At 60.4% G+C, this 17,789-nt stretch overlaps 1 protein-coding gene across 4 annotated transcripts in view; it reads right to left on the reverse strand.

Annotated features, from left to right (window-relative positions):
* TTC7B (tetratricopeptide repeat domain 7B) overlaps positions 1–17,789 on the reverse strand; it is a 211,185-nt gene that overhangs the window by 18,565 nt on the left and 174,831 nt on the right. For all 4 annotated transcript variants that reach the window (XM_045822944.1, XM_045822943.1, XM_045822942.1 and 1 more), the window contains one exon: positions 10,084–10,286. In XM_045822944.1, coding sequence (XP_045678900.1) covers positions 10,084–10,286 — 203 coding nt within the window. The remainder of the gene's footprint in view (positions 1–10,083; positions 10,287–17,789) is intronic.

Below are 17,789 nucleotides of genomic sequence, written 5' to 3' on the forward strand. Positions count from 1 at the left end.
GGGTGGCCCTCTGCACACCTGCACCTTCTTCCTCTTTAGGGAGCAGCACCCATGGTCTTGCCAACCCCTCCCCAGACACGCCTGGGGGGTCTCTGAAGACAGGGCCCCAGAGCAGGCTTTGGTGGCTCTGTGCAGCGGGGAAGGGCCGGCCTTGGCTCTCAGCCACGACCTTCCTGGAACCCGAGGGCTTGAGACTTGGTGATTCCGGGTACATCTGTCACTGGAACATTTGTCATTCCTCCCTCCTGAGCAAGCCCTCACCCCGCCCCCTTGGCAACAGGAGGGGTGCCAAAGGCCAGCCTGGAAACCGCTGCACCCAGCTGGGCTCAGAATCGGGGCCGAAGCCGGCGATCCAGGAACATCTGGGGCTCAGGCAGCTGTGCGAAGGGGCGCTGCATGGCAGGGAGGGAGAGACACTTGCAGGTGAGGTAAGAAGCCAGAGGAGAGACCAAGACTCTACTCCAGTTGGGAGTGTAAGAGAAAGGAGGCGAGCTCAGCAGGCACTGCTGGACCTCGAGACAGAGCGGGAGCCCTCCAATCCCTGCGATCCCCAGAGACGGTGGGAATGCCCACCGCTCCCCTCCAGGGCCTGGGGGGAGCTCTCTGGGATTAGGGTTCCCGTGGAGCCAGAGAGCTGATCAGCAAACACACGGAGCAGACCACCTGACCCTTGCCGGGAGCAGTGACTGCGGCGAGGCAAGAAGGCAGCGGAAGCGAAACGTCAAATCAGATGTGCTGGGATGACGGGGCGGAATGTCTAAGAATAAATGGTTTGCAGGGAGGATGTCAGATTTCAAATAGTCCTAGACCATAATTACTAAGGAGACACTGAACTGCACTGCCTGTCATTAGTCATCCAAGACTCCGAAACAGAAAACAGGAATAAACACGGCATTGATTTTTTCCTCAGGCTGCAGCAGAGGAACACCTAGCGACTTGGCTTGCGTCTCGCCGCCTGCCCGGGGCCGTGTTGCTTCTGGGTCTGGGATTCCAGTCCTCGGGGAAGCAGGGGTGGCCTGATGCCACAGCTCCCCGGCTGGGGCTGAGACAATGTAGCAGGGGTGGGAAGAATCCAAAACCCCAGCCGAAAATGTCTGCAGAGACTGTCCAGCGTCGTTTGACGCCGTTTGGGGAAGGGGTGTTGCTTCATGGGAGGGGTCGCCATGAACTGGGGCCGTGGCCATGGGCGGTCAGGTGGATGCACAGCAGCTGCTCCCCAGTCCCGGTGATGCTGCTTTGGCCCCAAGGCAGACGCACACGCCCAACAACCAGAGGGTGTCGTAAGGTAGAAATACGCAGTTCCAAGAGGATGCGAGGGTAGAGCCTGCCTTCTAGAAAACCTCTCATTTACCTGGTTCCTTCCCCCAGTGATTTCTAACACCTCCTCTGACTCAGATGACCTCTCCCCTGGGGTCAACCTCTGACCCAGCTTCGGTGGGCTCAGTCCTGGCTTGTTCCTGCCCCTGCTGTCCTCTCTGCCCCAAGGGGGCTGCAGGAACTACGGAAACCCACTTAGAGCCGCGTGGCTCCCTCCCTTCTCCCCAGGGGAGTGCCCCGCTCCCTCGAAGCTGGCTGTGAAAGCACAGGCATCTTGGTGCTGTGGAGACTAGGGAAGCTGCTTTCCTCTGGGTCTGGGGCTGGAGTGGCGGGGAGAGAGAAGAGTCTCCCTGAGTCGGGACCGAGATCAGAAGACCACGCACGTCCTGCACGGGGCCCCGGGCTCACGGTCTACGGCAGGAACTGTGTGAGAAGGGCCAAGCAAGGGTTCAGAGTCACCGTCAAAGCACAAGGGAGTGGCCTTGAGGAGACATGACTGGGGCGGGGCCCGGTTTCTGTCCTTTTAACCGGGAAGTGATATTTAACGATGTTTTTCTGGCGCGCAGGGGCAGGAGGGCCCAGGGGCAGGAGGGCCGGGCTGCGTGAGGCCGGGGGGACGAGCGCCCTCCGTTCCCGGCACTCCCAAGGCCCGAGGCTGTCCCTTCCTGGCCCGTCTGAAACCGCAGGACACTGGCGGGAGCTTCTGGTCTAAAGAGACAGCGGCAGATGGGAGCGCGTGGAGCCCCAGGAGGGGACCGCCGCCTGCAGGCGCACCGCCCCACCTGCCGGCACGTGCCACGTCAGCCTGTCTGCCGGGTGCCCTGGCCGCCCAGGGGTGGCCAGTCGGCCCCTGGCCCCTGCCTCTGGGCCTGGCCTTGGGGCCTGCTACCAGCTCAGAGAGTCAGCTCCTGGGGGGCGGGGTGGGGGAGAGCGAGCAAGGGGTCCGAGCCAGGAAGGGGGCCGTTCTCTGTAGCTGACCGTGTTGGCTTCCAGGCCGAGCACACCTGACGGGAGCCCGGCTGGCAGCCCCTCACGTCCTCTCTGGGACCCCGCCTGCAGTACACTGGGCCCCCCCTGCCCCGGCAGGTTCTCTCACTAAGTTCTGCCCCGGCCTCCCGGGAAACCGCGTGGCCGCCTCCCCCAACCCCGCCTGATGCCACCTCCTGCACTCACGGCCAGAAGGGACTGTGCCAAGGCCAAGGCCAAGCCAACAAGCGCCCAGAGGCCGGCACACAAAGAAACAGTTGGCCTGGCTGTTCGAAACCTGCACGTTCTGCTGGTGCCTGCTCAGAATCTCTTCCAGGGAGACAGCGCCCAGTGCTTCATAAAGGAGTAAAGACAGCTTTCAAGTTCAAGTTCCCTTGTATTCGTTGTTCTCCACCTCTCCCTCCCCTCCCCTTCTTTGCCCACCTGCCACCTGCGACCCACACAGACCGCTGCGCTGTCTCAGGCGTGGCGCCTTCCCTACCCCCACAGTCAGGCAGACAGACCGTGAACGGGACGGCTCCATGCTGGTGTGACACGAGTTTCAGCAGAGGGGACTCAAAGCGGAGGGCGGGAAGCACCTGGGCTGGGCTCCAGGACAGGCCCTGCCCTTCCTGCCACCTGGGTTGGGGACCCACCCCCGGTGTCAGTGCCACAGCAGCCCCGGTCTGGCTGGGCTGGCCTCCCCTCTGAGCCCAGGATGCTCTCAGCGTCTGCCTGACAAGTCATGCCGGCGGGGGCCTCCACCGGTTCTTTCCGCCTCAGCAACCCGGGCCCCGGGCTCCACGGACAGTCGGGAGGCCATACTTACAAGCAAAAGTACTGCGTTTCTGCCCAACCACATGCCACGGATGATACATTCTTATTTCGGCTCCTCTAATTGCTCAAATTTGGTCTTGCTCCATCAGAAGGAAAGCCAGGGTGAGCTCGTTTATAAAGGAAATGTCTCACTCACTGTTCAAAAGTTACAGATGGGCTTCTGCCACAGGTGTGGCCTAAATCACAGGGGGTGACGGCACGGTCCGGCAGGACTGGGGAGAGGACAGCAGTAGTATTCACAGCGGGGGTTTGCGGGGGGGGGGGGGCTTTGCAGCCCGCACTCACTCGTTTACCCTGAACGACCGCGCCACTGGGAGGGCGCGGCTGTCACCCCCATTTCACAGCTGAGCAAGCGGAAGCCCAGGAAGGCCCGGGACCTCATCTCCAGCCGTAGTCAGTAGTAAAGCGGACGCTTGCACCCGGGCACATCCTGTGCCACGCCCTTAACCTCTGTGCCTTCTGTCCTGTCGCTCCAGCTGAGACTCCTCAAGGACCCTCCTGCCACCCAGCCACAGTGTCTCCCCGTCCGGTGCCACTCCTAGCTTGCCGTGGGACCTGGGACAAGTCGCCAAGAGCAGTTTTCCCGTCGGTAAAAAAAGAATTTCCCCATTGCACCTCATATCGTGAGAACAAACGCATCGGATAACGCCGTGGGAGGTTGTAGATTTCTTTGCAGAGGTCAAAATTATGTTCGTGCCAAGAATTAGTAATTCTTACAAGGGCCTCAAGCTGTCAAAGGAGCTAAGGCGCCATTAGGAGGAGGGAGGGGGGTGAAGTGAAGGAGGAAGGCCCAGGCGTGCGGCGGGCGGGGCACACTGCGGTGCGGCGGGCGCCGTGGGTTCGAGTCTGCACCGCAGCGCGCGCAGGCGGCGGAGACATCAGGGCCCGTCTGCTCGCCAAGGAGCGCCCTCGGCAAGCACGCCGATGCACAAGGGTGGACGTCTAAACAGTTCACAAGTCTTTCTTGTGAAGAGTCCAAAGAAAAGAGTTGTTTTAATTGTAAAAGCATTTTCGCATCCTGAAAGAAAATAGAATACAATTAACGGATGAAAGAGCCTTCTTCTCAGTAGACTGTGGTCAAGTCCTGTTTCCTGCCAATCATTGTTTCCGTGCTCCGGGAGAAAACTGATACTTTGGATGAAAGAGATCCACTTCTAAAGATCAGCATTGGAAAGGGGAAGGGTATCTCCATTCTGTTTCATTAGCTTAATTGCACCTGGGCCTCATCCAGAGGCGAGAAGGGATCAGAGGCCCCCCTTGCAGACTGGTTTTTCAGGGGGAAGGCTGTGTAACCCGGCCGTGCCTGTGCCCTGGGCTGCCTGCGGCCCCAGCTCCCCCGACTGGACTGATGGATACATCAGACGGACACGCAGACACCAGCCTCAGGCTGCGTCCCTCCTCCAACAATGGCACAAGTTGGAAAACATGCTCTTAACTCATAAAATGAGACACAAGCAATTTTGGCCAAATCTCATTAAAAAGATGGACACTTTAAAAGACGGGAGAGAGAAAAACACCGAAGTTCTGTAGTTCCCGGTGCAAGCTGCCTCGGGCAAACCAGGCCCACTGCTCCCTCAGCACGACACCCCCCTGCCTGGCCTCCGGCCTGTCCGGCACAGCGGGATGAGTCTCGTCCCACAGGAAGCGGCGGGTGAGCCCAAAACCTGTGGGTGAGCCCAAAACTGGTGGAAGGAAGCCCAGCCTTCCCAGGGCAATGTCGCCGGTGAGCTTGTGGAGAGGCATCCACGGGGCCCAATGTCAGGGTCAAACGCTAGAGGCGTCGGAACCACGGGACATGCAGCAACAATCCCTAGGACACGTGCCCCCAACCCCCCATCAGCGCTGTGTGCCGAGGGCAGCTCGTTAACAAGATGCGCTTTTCAAGCGGCTTCCGCATTCTCCCCGGCAGCCTCTGCGGCTGACGCACGCCCTGGGGGCGGAGCCGCGGCGCCCCTCGCAGAGCATTCACACCAGACGTGGGACGTCGGGCTTCTGAAGTTGCGGAAAACGCGAGACTGGGGAGAAAAGCCTCAGGGATGGCCTCCTGCACGCCAGGCCTCTTGCTTGAGCCGCGCAGGCTGAAGTCCGGGGCTCTCCTGCCTTGCCGCCCGCCACCAGAGGACAGACCAGCGGGTTTGGACTCGTCTTGCTCCGGACAGAAATCTCCCTCCGTGATTCGGTCGGCCCCATAGGCTGACCTCAACGTTGAGCAGCCTCGCTGGGGTCTCCCTTCTGCAGCCCACACCCTGCTGCCCCCCCCTTCCCCGAGCCGGGGCAGGCAGGCCCCAGCCACACACTCCTTGGGCGGGTCGCCTCCAGCGTCCCTCCTGCTGATCGTGGTCCCCTTTCCTCAGGGAGCTCCACCAGCAGGGTGGGACTCACCGCCTCCCTGTCTTCGAGTCACCCGCCCGTGCATGATGCATGGCGCGGCTGTCTTCGTCATTCAAGGGGGTGGCGGCCCCTGCGTGCTTGTCATCTCTCACATCTTCCACACCAGCCCCGGGACACCCTGGTGTCTGTGTCTTGCACCGGGCTGGTCTCAGCTGAAGACCGCCCCTCAGGCTCACGCATCCGCTCTCTTCTTCCCCGGCTGCGGGGTGGTGGTGGGGGGGAGGGGGGAGAGGGAGCTGCTGGCAGGGGGAGGTGGGGAGGGTGGGCGGTCAGCTGGGGCCAGGCTCTGCTGCCCCCTCCCCTGCTTTTCCGTGCCCCGTCCTTTTCACAGCTGCCTCAGGCTTGTCTGCCTCCCTCTCTCCACAAGCTGTCCATGCCACCAAGCCCCGACGACCCCGCCATCTGCTTCTGTTCCACACCTTTCCCGACCCGTCAGCCGGAGGGGGTGGGGAGCCCGCAGGAGAGATGTATTTCTCAGCAACGCTTTTCCCTCCCAGCCTTATCGACTCCCCTCCACCACGCAACTTTCTTGGCTCCCCTGCATGGTCGTCTCGCCAACCCCCCCCCGCCCGCGACCTCACACACCGCCCTCACAAGCCTGGGCTGACTTTATCAGAGGACAAGCAGATGTCCCTGTTTGCAGAGCCTGTCCCTGTCCTGGTAACTCTGTCCTCGGCTACCCCGTGTCTCCGCGTGTGTCCTTGGCCGGGCAGTGTCTCCCAGGGATGCTGCTGCGCTCTCTGCCCTGTGTTCCCGGGGAGCCCCCCACCCCTCCCACCATGTCCCTACCCTCCCCCACTCCAGGTCACAGAAAAACTGGTGGGGAAAACGCCGCCCTCTGCCTCATCGATCCACTCTGGACACTGGGAGCTAAAGGCTTTTAAACATAATAGCACGTGGATGTATGTGAATGTACACACTTGTGCAGAAGTGATATGAAAAGATGCCTGCGGATTTTCTGGAAAACGTCTCCCCAGTCCATGAGTCGTCCCCCCACCCCATCAACACTGCGTTGTGATTCCTCATCCCGTGGGCTCCCCGCGCCCTTCGCCCACCCACACGCAGCTCGCCGCCTCCCTCGGCTGTGCCAACTCATCGTTAACATTGAACACGTTATTTCTCTCCTCCCTCCTCTCTGTATGTGAATTTTAACACACACATGAAGGCTAAAACGGTTGGAAAATTGTAAGTTCTCATTGGGGTTCAATTTACATTTCTCTTGTGGAGTCCGACCTCCTGTTAACTCTGATGGCTGCCATCTGCCTCCGAGTTATTCCTGCTTTAAAACAACACCAGCGGGCCGGCGTTTCGGCCTCAGCCGGACCTCTCCGAGCTGGACTGGGCTCTCTGGCACGCACGCCTCTTACAGCCCTGGACGTGCACAAGTAATTGTTCTTTGTGGAGCCAGCCCGAGCTTCTGTCCGATCACGCTCGCTGCCGTCCCCAGGAGCCACCCGGTCTCCACCCACGCAGACGTGGGGTTCCTTCTTTCCCGGCCGCCCCTGCTGCCCCCTCCTCCCCCGTGGGTGCCCGAGAACACGCAGACACACTTCCCTCCCCCTGGGTTTTTCTATGACCCACACACAGCAGGTTCCTGCGCTTCCTTCCCCCGGGACCTCTTCGGTTGGCTCTTTGGTGGCATCTGGAGCTCATGTTCCTCAGACCCCTTCCGGCCTTGACCTTCTGAGTCTTGCCCTGACCCAGAGGGGGCAGGCATCCCTGGCCCACCCGTCACTGGCACTCCCCTCTCCCCGAGTGCCGGGCACGTGTCAACAAACGGTATCTCCGTGCCCGCCTCCCTCTGCCATGTGAGTCCAGGGCCCTGGCTCTTCCCGAGGCCTGGGCCTGGCGACAGAGGCAGCTTCTGACTTCCCTGCGGGGCCCCTTCCCCGCACTCAGGGGCTGACCAACCAGCCTGGTGTCCATGACGGCCCGGCAGGGTCTTCGGCGACTCGGGAAGAGGCTTTCAGTTCCCAGCGTACTCTGTGTCTGGTGCTCGCGTGATCCCCATTTATACAGTGGGGAAACTGAGGCACAGAGCAGGTGAGCGACTTCCTGAGGCCCCAGAGCTAGTGAGCGGTGGAACTGGGATGCCAGCCCAGGCCGGGGTGGCCTGGGGCCCCCTCCTGGGCCACCTTCCTCCCTCCCTCCCTCCCTCCGTCCAAGGCTGGAGAAACCCAGCTCTCTTGTGCAGCCCAGGGTTGTCGGGGGCAAGAGCGGGAGCTGGAGTTCCGGGGCTGTCCCTCCACAGGGCAGCCTGCGAGTCCACAGGCCAGCTCGTGCTGCTCCCGAGGTCACCAGGAAGGAGCCCCGCAAGCCACCCTGTGGGAGTTGCGCCGATCCCAGCCCCCAGGGCGGTTCTGGACCTCAAGAACCGGAACCCCTCACAATTTGCACGCCTGCTGGTCTCTGCCTGCCCCCCGTCTGGAGCGTTCTGAATACAGCAGGATGCACTGAGACAAGTCTTAAGAGTTTGTCACTTTTCCTCTTTTCTCCTGGTGAGACCCCCAGAGTGGCTCATGTCTCCGAGCCCGGAGAAGGCCCAAGTGCGGGTGGCCAGCAGCTCCCTTCTCTCGGGAGAGCCCGGGCATTTGTCAGGGGGGCTCAGGTGTCCCGACAAGCTGCGAAGGTGAAACAGAAAACTCTCCTGGTGCGATTTTCCTATGCGATCTTCTGTCTCGTGTGTTCCCCTTGGGGGTGGAGGAGAAACACTCCCCTGAATAATTCATGGGCCCTGCCGAGGTGGAAACATGAGGCCTCTTTTCAATAAGAACGCTGGGGACACTGTGCGGATGGCACCTCTGCTGCGGCGCCCCGCAAAGAGCACGGGGGCCTCAGAAGCTCTTCCAAGTGCCTTTTGCAATAGTGAGACAAAAATCATTAAACTATTTCTGATCAAACAAACTTGGAGTTTTGGATAATGTGTAAAATTATAAAGCTGTCTTGAGCAATGGAATGAAAGGAAATTGAAAAAAATATTAAGTAGCTGTAATTATTATAAACTCTGATTTATTTGCAAAACTGAAAATGGTTGTCATCTGTTTTCTACCGAATGAGCACCTACTAGGTGCCAGGACCTCTGCTAGGTTTGTTACGTGAATCAGCTCGTTCTGTTGTCACCAGCGAACGGGGTAGGTCACAGCCCAATTCCCAGGGCCACCGAGACTCCTGGAGGTCAAGCACTGGGCCCCAGATCTGACCCAGATCTGACCCGGAAGCACATGCCCTGCCCATGGTGCCCCGGGGCTCGGGGTGGGCACCCTCCTGCTGCTCAGCTCCCTCTGCATTTGCAACGTCACTACCAGAAACGGCGAGAGCGAGAGAACGAAGGCTTTGGGATCCTTCAGGCAGCATTTTACGTATTAGTTACAGAACCATAACCTCTTGGCACCTGACAGAAACTCGGCTGATCCAGTCGGATGTTTTCATGTCGCAGAAAGCGAACAGTGCCCAGAACTCATGGGCTTTTCCCAAGGTTACAAGAGCGAGGCAGCGACACCGCTGGGCCAGAACCCTGCCCCTGGGACTCCTCGTCCAGTGCCCCCTCCTCAGAGTCACACACCACCGAGGAGGGACCCTGGGCTCCCACGGCGGCAACACAGAGGGCAGCTCCGCTCCATTACAAGGCTTTCCTTTCCTGCGGTTCGTTAAACCACAGACGTCCCACCGCTAAGAATGAGGCAAGGACTCAGAGCCGCGGCCCGCACGCAGACCCTGAGAAGGCAGGCGGCTTCCCACCAGCTCCGCGGGCCGGGTTAACGGCTGCCTTTCGATTCTGACTCTCGCAGGAAGAGCAGACCGATGGCTCTGCAGAAGGCGCGCTTGGCGTGTGTTCTTAACAGGACAGACCCTCCAGAGCGGCCAGTCTGCTGCCACCCCCCCCGCCCGCCCATGGAAATGGAGGCAGTCAAGTGGCCAACTCCTGGGCAAGGGATGGGGCGGAGCAGCGGAGCAGCCCCAGGCTCCTGGCCCGGCCGTCCAGGGAGCCATGGGTGTGCATGTCTGCAGGGCCAGCGCCCACACATTTTGGACACTGCAGTGACTTACCTGGGTCCTTCTGGTGGGACAGGTCCCACCCGTCCCCTCCTCCAAACAGGATGACAGGGTGCCCTACTAGCCAGTGGCCTCGGAGACAAGCTGGAGTCTCCAGCTCCCTCAAGGTAAGAGAGCCCCCGGTCTGTAAAGTGCTCTGACTTTTGTACGAAAGTCCCCCCGGGGGGTGGACACCCCCACAAGGTGGCTGCTAAAAGCAGTGCAGAGGCTGAGATGACAAAGACAGTGCCTAGAGCCACAAGGAATGTCTTTACTAAATCCAGAGCCACAGGGTGGCTTGGCCTGGTGGCCGGGGACCATAGCCTCGAACTCTCCCCCGCTGTGCAGGGCTGCTCAGGCTGGGCCCTGGCAGCTCCTCGGGGCTCCGTTTACATCGGCCACAGCAGGAGCGGTGCCCGCTGGCCATGCGCACCCGGCCTTTGGAACCAGAATAGGGTTCAAGGGTCATGAGCTACTTGCTGCTTCCAAGGGCAGCCCCGCCTAAGAGTGGGGTCCCGCCGCCACCGCTCTCAGACTCACCAGCCGCTGCATGCTCTTCACGTGGGTGGGGCTGATGGACAAGGCTTCTTCGTACCACCGCCGGGCTTCGTCGATGTGGCCCCGCAGCTCGGCAACTTGGCCCCGCATGTACAGGACGTTGTGGGACATCGGGAAGAGGTTGGCAGCCTCCTGGGTGCAGGCCGTGGCTTCCGCGGGCTTCCCGATGCCGATGTAGACCTCCGCTGCGGGGGAGAGAACAGAGGCAGGTGATTTCGACTCCACGGGCCTTCGGAGACCCTGCCGGCGACTGTGACTCTGGCTGCGGACGTTTATGTCTGCAGTGGGGTCCCCCCACCCCCGCCCGAGTCTGGCTGGGGCCCATCAGGAACACGCAGGGTCCGGAGCCGGCCAACGCCCCTCCCGAGTGGAAGCGGCTGCAGGCTGACAGTCCTTCATGCCCACGGTTACACGGGGACGCGGGTCTCTCACACCGTGGGGCCCTGAAGGGGACACATGTCACCACCGAGAGGGGAGTGAGGCCTGCGTGGGATCCCCCCAGCTCCAGGACACCCATCCTAGGTAGGCAGGGCCCACCTAGAACACCTGGGGCCTGGGACACCTGGCAGCCACAGGGAAGGGCCAGAGTGAGCTCACGGAGAAGCGCACAGCCCCTCAGAGGGCAATGGCCCTGCTCTCTGGCCTGTTCTCCTGACACCAGAGGTGAGGCGAGGGCAGCCCGCTGGGGCTTACTGTCTATGGGCTGAACCTGAACGGTGACCCTGCCCACTGGCCAGGGGGCTGCTGCACCCTGGAGACTGTCTACTGTAGCCCATCAGCGAAGCTCTGGGAAAACCAAGCCATCGCTTTCAAGACAGAAGGAAAATGGCCTGTCTTCCATTCTCGGGCCTCAACTTGCCCAGCTCCACACAGAGGGTCCTCAATTGCCTGCAGGCCTCCCCGAAAGAGCCCATCACGCGCGCCCCATGGGTGCCACCCATCTGTGTCTCAGAAACACGCAAGCACCTTTTCCACCACCTTCCCAGGGCCCGGCTGTCGGGCCCCTCAGGCCCCCGGCGGCCACATCCACATGGGTGATGGCTCCATAGGCCACGGGAAAGCCCGGGAGGGTGCGGTCTCGCCAGGGTGCAGACCCATCCCGACCCCGAGACCCCCGCTGTCAGGGCCTCCATCAGCCCACCCTCAGCAGTAGCACAGAGATGGCGGGCCGGCCGGGGGAGGAGAGGCCGGAGGGCCTCTCAGACACGGAAACCTAGGCCGTCGGAACGCAGCCTCCGCGGCCCTAAGGTGGCCGGGCCGGCCGCACGCCTGCCGCACGCCCTCCAGAGGCCCCGGCACCTGGGGCTCTGCTAGTGTGCATGGCACGCTGGGCTCCGCAGAGACAAAGACGAGGGGATCTGCCCTTTGGTTGGGGCCCAGGCACAGCCTGCCCTTCTGGGACACGAGCACCCTCCTCCTGACACCGCAGGGCCGGCCGATGTCCTCCCGCCATAACACGGTTCTTTCCAGGCTCTTGCCAGAGAGAGTCGGAACCACACCCACCACGGGTCTGGGCTCCCTGGGCACGGCGGTGACCTGGGGGGGGGGGGGTGCCGAGTAGACATGCCTCCTGCTGAATGCTGGCTCCTGCCTTGTTTCCTCTTTGGGGGTGAGTTCATTTCCGAGGTCCTCAGGGCCCAGAGCACCGTCTGCGGGCGGTGGGGACACACCGGGCCTCTCCTTCTAGATAGGTCACTGGGGAATTCTTACAGGGCCAACTTGAGAGAGGAGGTCTAAACACTTCCAGAATTTTCATACCAAGAGGCAAGGCCAGCGGAGCCTCACACCAGCAGCACAACGGCGTGCGCACTGGCCTGTTCTCGGAGGGTCCCCGCGAGACCGAGAACCTCCCTGACTGACCGCCGCGTCTCCATCGGCCACAGGTCTGAGCCTCCGCTCCCTCCACGTGCTGGGGAATGGAAGACGGAGCTGAGCTGAGTCACCATCAGAAGGGGGAGAAAGACCCAGGCTCCCAAGGGCTTTTCCAGCGGCCTAGAAGTTGCAGGAGGAAACCCCTGTCGCTGGTGAGGCTTGTGCTCCGAGGCCGACGGGGCAGGCGAAGGCCCAGGCTGCTCCCGAGTGTCTCATTTTAAGTTCAAATGGAAGGACGTAGGATGCAGTGTACTACGGTGATTTGCAAGCCATTTCCCCCAGTGGAGCCTCCTTTTTCCAAAGAGATTCCAAGAGTAGGGAGCGCCCTGGCCGGTGTGGCTTGGTGGGCTAGGTGTCCTGCAAACAAATGGCAGCCAGTTCAATTCCCGGTCAGGACATGTGCATGGGTTGCAGGCCAGCTCCCCGGTTGGGGGTGTGTGGGAGGCAACCAATAGATATTTCTCTTGCACATCAACATTTCTCTCCCTCTCTGTCTAACAATAAATGAAATCTTTTTTAAAAAAGATTTCATGTATTTATTTTTAGAGAAGGAAGGGAGAGAGAAAGAGAGAGAGAGAAACATCAATGTGCGGTTGCTAGGGGCTGTGGTCTGCAACCCAGGCATGTGCCCTGACTGGGAATCGAACCTGCGATGCTTTGGTTTGCAGCCCAAGCTCAATCCACTGAGCTACGCCAGCCAGGGCTTAAAAATAAATAAAATATTAAAGAAAAAAAACCCCAGAGTGGGCAGCTTGCCCTCAATTTGGCTTGGCCCCTCTCCTGGCCTGGGAGGCACCGTTGGGGACCCGGACTGTAAGCCCTGGTGTCATGAGAACATCGAGGATTTGGTCCCTGTGCCTGGGGCTGGTGTGTGGCCTTGGGCAGGGCGGTTGGCCTCCCTGGGCCCGTTCACCAGTTGAGGGGGCCTGGTGCTACCCCACGTCTCTGCGAGGGTAGTGGGCCCACCAGGAGGAGGAATCCTGCAGCCCAGGGGGTTTGAAAATGGTGAGGGTCACTTTATACGTCCCTAAAGCCTCCAAAATATGATCACTCATAGTCTTTTCCAACTAAAACTACGAGCCACTCCCGGCCACGGTCACCTCTGGTCCCTGAGCACAGGCTCGGGCACTTAGGAGGTGCCCAGAGAAGTTCGCAGATGAATGAGCACTGAGCGAGGCCAGAGGAGGGGGACCGCTTTCGTGGCCCGGGATGGCGACCCATGTCAGAGGCCAGAGCAGCAGCAGCAAACGAAGCTTCCCGGGCCCTTTCACCTGGGGCTAAGTTCAAGTTGAAAAAGTAAGTCAGCAGAGGACCTGTGCGCCAATGGACAGATGTAAGCGCTCGTGCGGCAGGAACGGAAACACGGAGGGGAGCTGGCTCTGGGGACCGGAGGCCGAGCCGACTGGCTTTCCCAAGAACGCACCCGAGTGCGGTGTCAGGCCCGCACTGCGGGGAGGCTCCGAAAGGCCCCTCGCTGAAGGGTCACAGGACGAAGACTCTGTCCTGGCCTCTGGCAGCCGGCAGTGAACCAAAGGTCAGGGGCTACGCAGGGTCTCGGACATTTCTACCTCATTCTGAGAGCTCAGCCCGCATTCTGGCTACCCCGCTTGGCTTGCCTTTGTCACCGGGTTGCTATGGAGAATGCTGCAAACAAATGCCCTCCTCTGCTTGCCAACCTTCCGCGGTTCCCTGCTGCAGGTGAATGGAAGCCGCGTGTTTGCTTTAGCATCTAGAGGTGGGGCCCTGCCACCTTTCCAGTTCCATCCCTCCCGGTCCCTCTCACGGTCTCGCCTCCACACCGCTGCTTGAGCCGCTCCTTCTGCCCCAAGCGCCCTTCCCGAACTGCTGTCCATTGAAGACCCACTGCTCCTCCCTCTGGGCTCTGCCCGTCCCCACCTGGCACCTGACTTCCCCAGACGCCCTGGGACAAACCATCCCTCCAGCACCCTGGGTGCTCCAGGAAGTCCCGCTCCCAGGCTGCCTGCACTACGGCGACGTGTGTGTGTGTGTGTGTGTGTGTGTGTGTGTGTGTGTGTGTGCAGCTTTCCCACTGGATACCATGGTCCCGGGGGACCGGGGTCAAATCGGTGCCACTTCTGCACGGTAGACAGGGCTTGCACAGCGGTCTTTCTGAAATTGCTCTTTCAACCAAACTACAGACATGATCTGAGGAGGGCTGAGCTATGCCGAGAGTCTGAGGACTGCTTCTTCCTCGAGGTGAAGAGGTGCTCCCGACCGGGGGACTTTGCTGAGAGGTGGAGCGGTGGCTCCCGACGAGCACGCCTGGAGCTCGGGGTTGCACTGTGCAGAGAGGCGCTGGGCCGAGCAGGGCTGCATCCAGCCCGGGTGCCACTGGCAGGCTGTGCATCTGGCACAGGGCTGCGTCTGTTCCAGGAATATGAGGAAGCTCTTTTCTTCTCACAAGGGTGCCATTGGCAGGCCAAGCCTGCTCCCTGGGGTCTCCGTCTAGCCAGAGGGGACACCTTTTCTGAGACTCACACAAAGAAACAGTACATGTTTCTAAAGGGCTGAGCGCAGCGTGGCTGCCATCACACCTGCCATTCTACCTGAGATCCGGCAGGTAGGGAGGAAGGGAAGACCGGTGTCCCGTCAGGTCCTGCACAGCCTTGCAGGTCAGGCCTACGGGCAAGCAGGCAGGCAGGGTGGGAGCTTGGCCAGTGAAATCCCCGACCTCTCAAAACCATTTCCTTTACCCCAAATCCTGCTTCCCCTGAAGGGCAGGCACTTGTGCTTGGGAAACAAATCTTGGCCACTTGGTTCTGCGACAGTGACAGTGCCTGCCCAGGGGGGCAGAAAGGTCCCCAGGGGAATGCAGGTGCCCGCCAGGAGTGGCAGGCACTCTTTCTCATGTAAATGAGCATTCGGGCCCAAGAGGAAAGGGTCTCAGGTCTCTGCTCCAGCCCTCTCCCTCCTCCACTGATGTTCTGTTCCTAGCCGTTCTCATCACCCCCCGCCCCCAGCTTTCACCCCTGCCCCCGCAGTTGTTTCCAGCCCAGATCTGAAGGACAGGCTTGAACATCCAGCACCTGCCCGACACTGTCGCTTGCATGCGCTCGGGCACCTGACACTTCCAAGTTCAAACAGGACTCGGCTTCGCTTCCCTGCTGACCCCAGGTGTCAGCTCTTCACCCAGGCTTCCCACCGAAAAACAATGGAGCCGCCGGTCACCCACGGACTGACAGGAGCCCCAGATGCAGGGTGGGGGGGGGGGCTCCTTTTCTTCCCCCCGCCCCCAAATCTGATCCTGAACAAGCCCTGTCAGTCCCTTGCAGCGCCTCCCAGCATCCTCGTCCCTCCACCCGCACCGGCTCTGCGCCGCCCCCGGCCGCTCTCCCCTCTCCTGGGGGCCATGGGCTGATGCTGCCGACTGCCCTGCTGCTCCTGCTGCTCCTGCTGCTCCCACCTCAGTGCTTCCACTCGTTCTCTGCACCGAAGGGGAGGGGCCTTCAAAAACCGCCCTCTTATTCCTTTCCCGCTCCTGCTGGGAGGCCCTCTACAGCTCGTCAATGCTTTTAGGATTAAGTTAGGAGACTGGGCGAGACCCTGCCTCACCTGGGGCCGCTGCCATTTCCCTGCCACTCGGAGCTCGGGGGACCCGCAGGCCTGGCAGGTGCTGTCCCGGGGCCCCCACCACCGTCCTGACTGAGTGCTCATCAGCCTGTGGGTCTCTGCTCCCGGTGCCCTGGCCCTCGCTGGCCCCCTCGGGGGCAGGAGGACCTCTGTTAGCAGGTCTCACAGGTGCCCACTGCCCCTCACAGCACCTGGCACAATGGCGACCGTGTCTCCTGCCCTGGCTCTGTCTAGAATCTGTACGCTGTGTGGGACGTCATCTGTCTCCGAGACCGTCGCACCCCAGAGCGTAGCTCCGATGTGATGAAAACAGATGCTCATCGAGGACATGGTGTCCCAGAGCTGAGCGCCACCCCAGGTGAGAGCTGGGGTTCTGGGCCCACACTGGGTGGTCTGGGCTCGGGCCTCTCCGCTGTTGGTAGCCCTTCAACCTTAGGCAAATGGCAGCTGTGTCTCAGTTTCTCCATCTGTAGAATGGGACGAACAGGGTATTCATGCCCCATATGGCTCTCATGAGGACTGAATGAGTTTAGACATATGAAACTCATGGAATGATGACTGACACACATGCTGTCCTTGATAAACGTCATATCTGCAAGTTGCAGACCATTAATCACGACCCACCCCCAGGCTGAGGAAGAGGTAGGTCTGGGGGGTAGCTGACTGATCGAGGATGACACAGCATCAGGCGCAGTCATGGCCCCGAGGAACGAGCACGCCCTCCCGCAGGCACTCCCTGTGCAGTGACGACACCCCACCTATCTGGGAGCTGTCATGTCGCCAGGGGGGCAGCCCACAGGGTTATCCCTCTGCCCTGCTGGTGTGGCCTCCTGGTGGCAGGGAGGAGCCTGGGAGGGGGGAGGGGGGAGGGGGGAGGGGACAGGCCAGGGCCAAGGAATCTGTGAGAGTATCACAGCTTTAAATTCCCAGCAGAAATCAGAAAATCTGATCTTGCACATCTAAGAATAGCCGTTGGTTTCGACTGTGAGAGGTGCCGAAGTGAAAGCTATAATTATTAGTAAGTAACAAGCAGAAATTAACCACCTACTGCAGAGTCATTTTTAGCTGCCATCCCGATGTGGAAATTGAAAGACGGGCACCAGGAGGCGGCTGGGCTCGGGACAGGCCCTGGTCCCACTCTGAGTTGAAGGCACGGCGCTCCAGCGGCAACTCGAGGCTCGCATGCTGGAGGAGGAGTTGGGCGGAGAGGTGTCTGGAGGTGTAACAAACATCATATGCTCTGCACAGCCTCCTGTCTCTGGCCTCCGGCCTCCGGACTCTCGCCCCCGGGGCTCCAGCTGCTGTCTAGCCTGGGTTTTCCCTCGTGCGAAATGCAGGGAAGACCCCCCGACCTTCTCTGTAAGACGGTGAACGTACAAATCACACTGGAAGAGACTTGGAACTTTCAGGAAAAGAGGCCACAGGATGGGTAGTTGCTTTCTAATTATCATATGAGGTCCAGAGATCACAAGGAAAAGATCGACAAATGTATTTTTTTAAAAACTGGCCAAAAAAAAAAAAAACCAACACAAAAACCTGAAACAAAATGGAAACGGAGAGATGTAGTTCTGGCACCTATCACAAACACAAAGCAGTTTTCTGTGACGCGTCATAAATGCTTACACGTCAAAGAGAAAAGCTCAGTGTCTAAGACACATGCGCAGGCGTCACGAACAGACCACTGACATTCCGTTTTCACCTACTGGGTCGGCGGAGACCGGAAGGCTGAGGACCCCTCCTGTCGGCAAGGACAAGAGGAAGTGAGCGATGGCGCGCTGTGGGCTGGAGTGTGAACCGGCGCAGCGCTGTGGCAGGCGACCCGACACAATGTGCCAAGATTACGGAGTCCACACCCTTTGGTCCACCATTCCCGCCCCGGGAGTTTGTCTTAGAGATGCAGAACGACATCTGTGAGGACACTCACTCATGCATTGTCTGTAACGGCAAAATGCTGGAGATGGTCTCAGTGTGAATCGAGGGGGCCCTGGTGAAGCTGCGGTCCATTCGCACGATGGGTCTGCCCTCCGGGGCCGTTGAAAAGGGCGAGTCGGCCTCCCGTGCTGACAAGCAGGCCCCCCACCCCCCGAGAGTGCGCAGCATCTCTGGAAGGCGCGCAGACTGCTGGGAGTGGGTGCCCGCGGGTGGCATGATGGGCTCGGGATAGGAGGGAGCCTTCCCACTCTGTGTCTTCTGTGCCTCTTCAGCGGTGTGCTGCGTGCATTCAT

The sequence above is a fragment of the Phyllostomus hastatus genome, unplaced genomic scaffold, assembly GCF_019186645.2.
Source record: "Phyllostomus hastatus isolate PE091 unplaced genomic scaffold, TTU_PhHast_1.1 phas_scaffold_501, whole genome shotgun sequence".
Taxonomy (NCBI): Eukaryota; Metazoa; Chordata; class Mammalia; order Chiroptera; family Phyllostomidae; genus Phyllostomus; species Phyllostomus hastatus.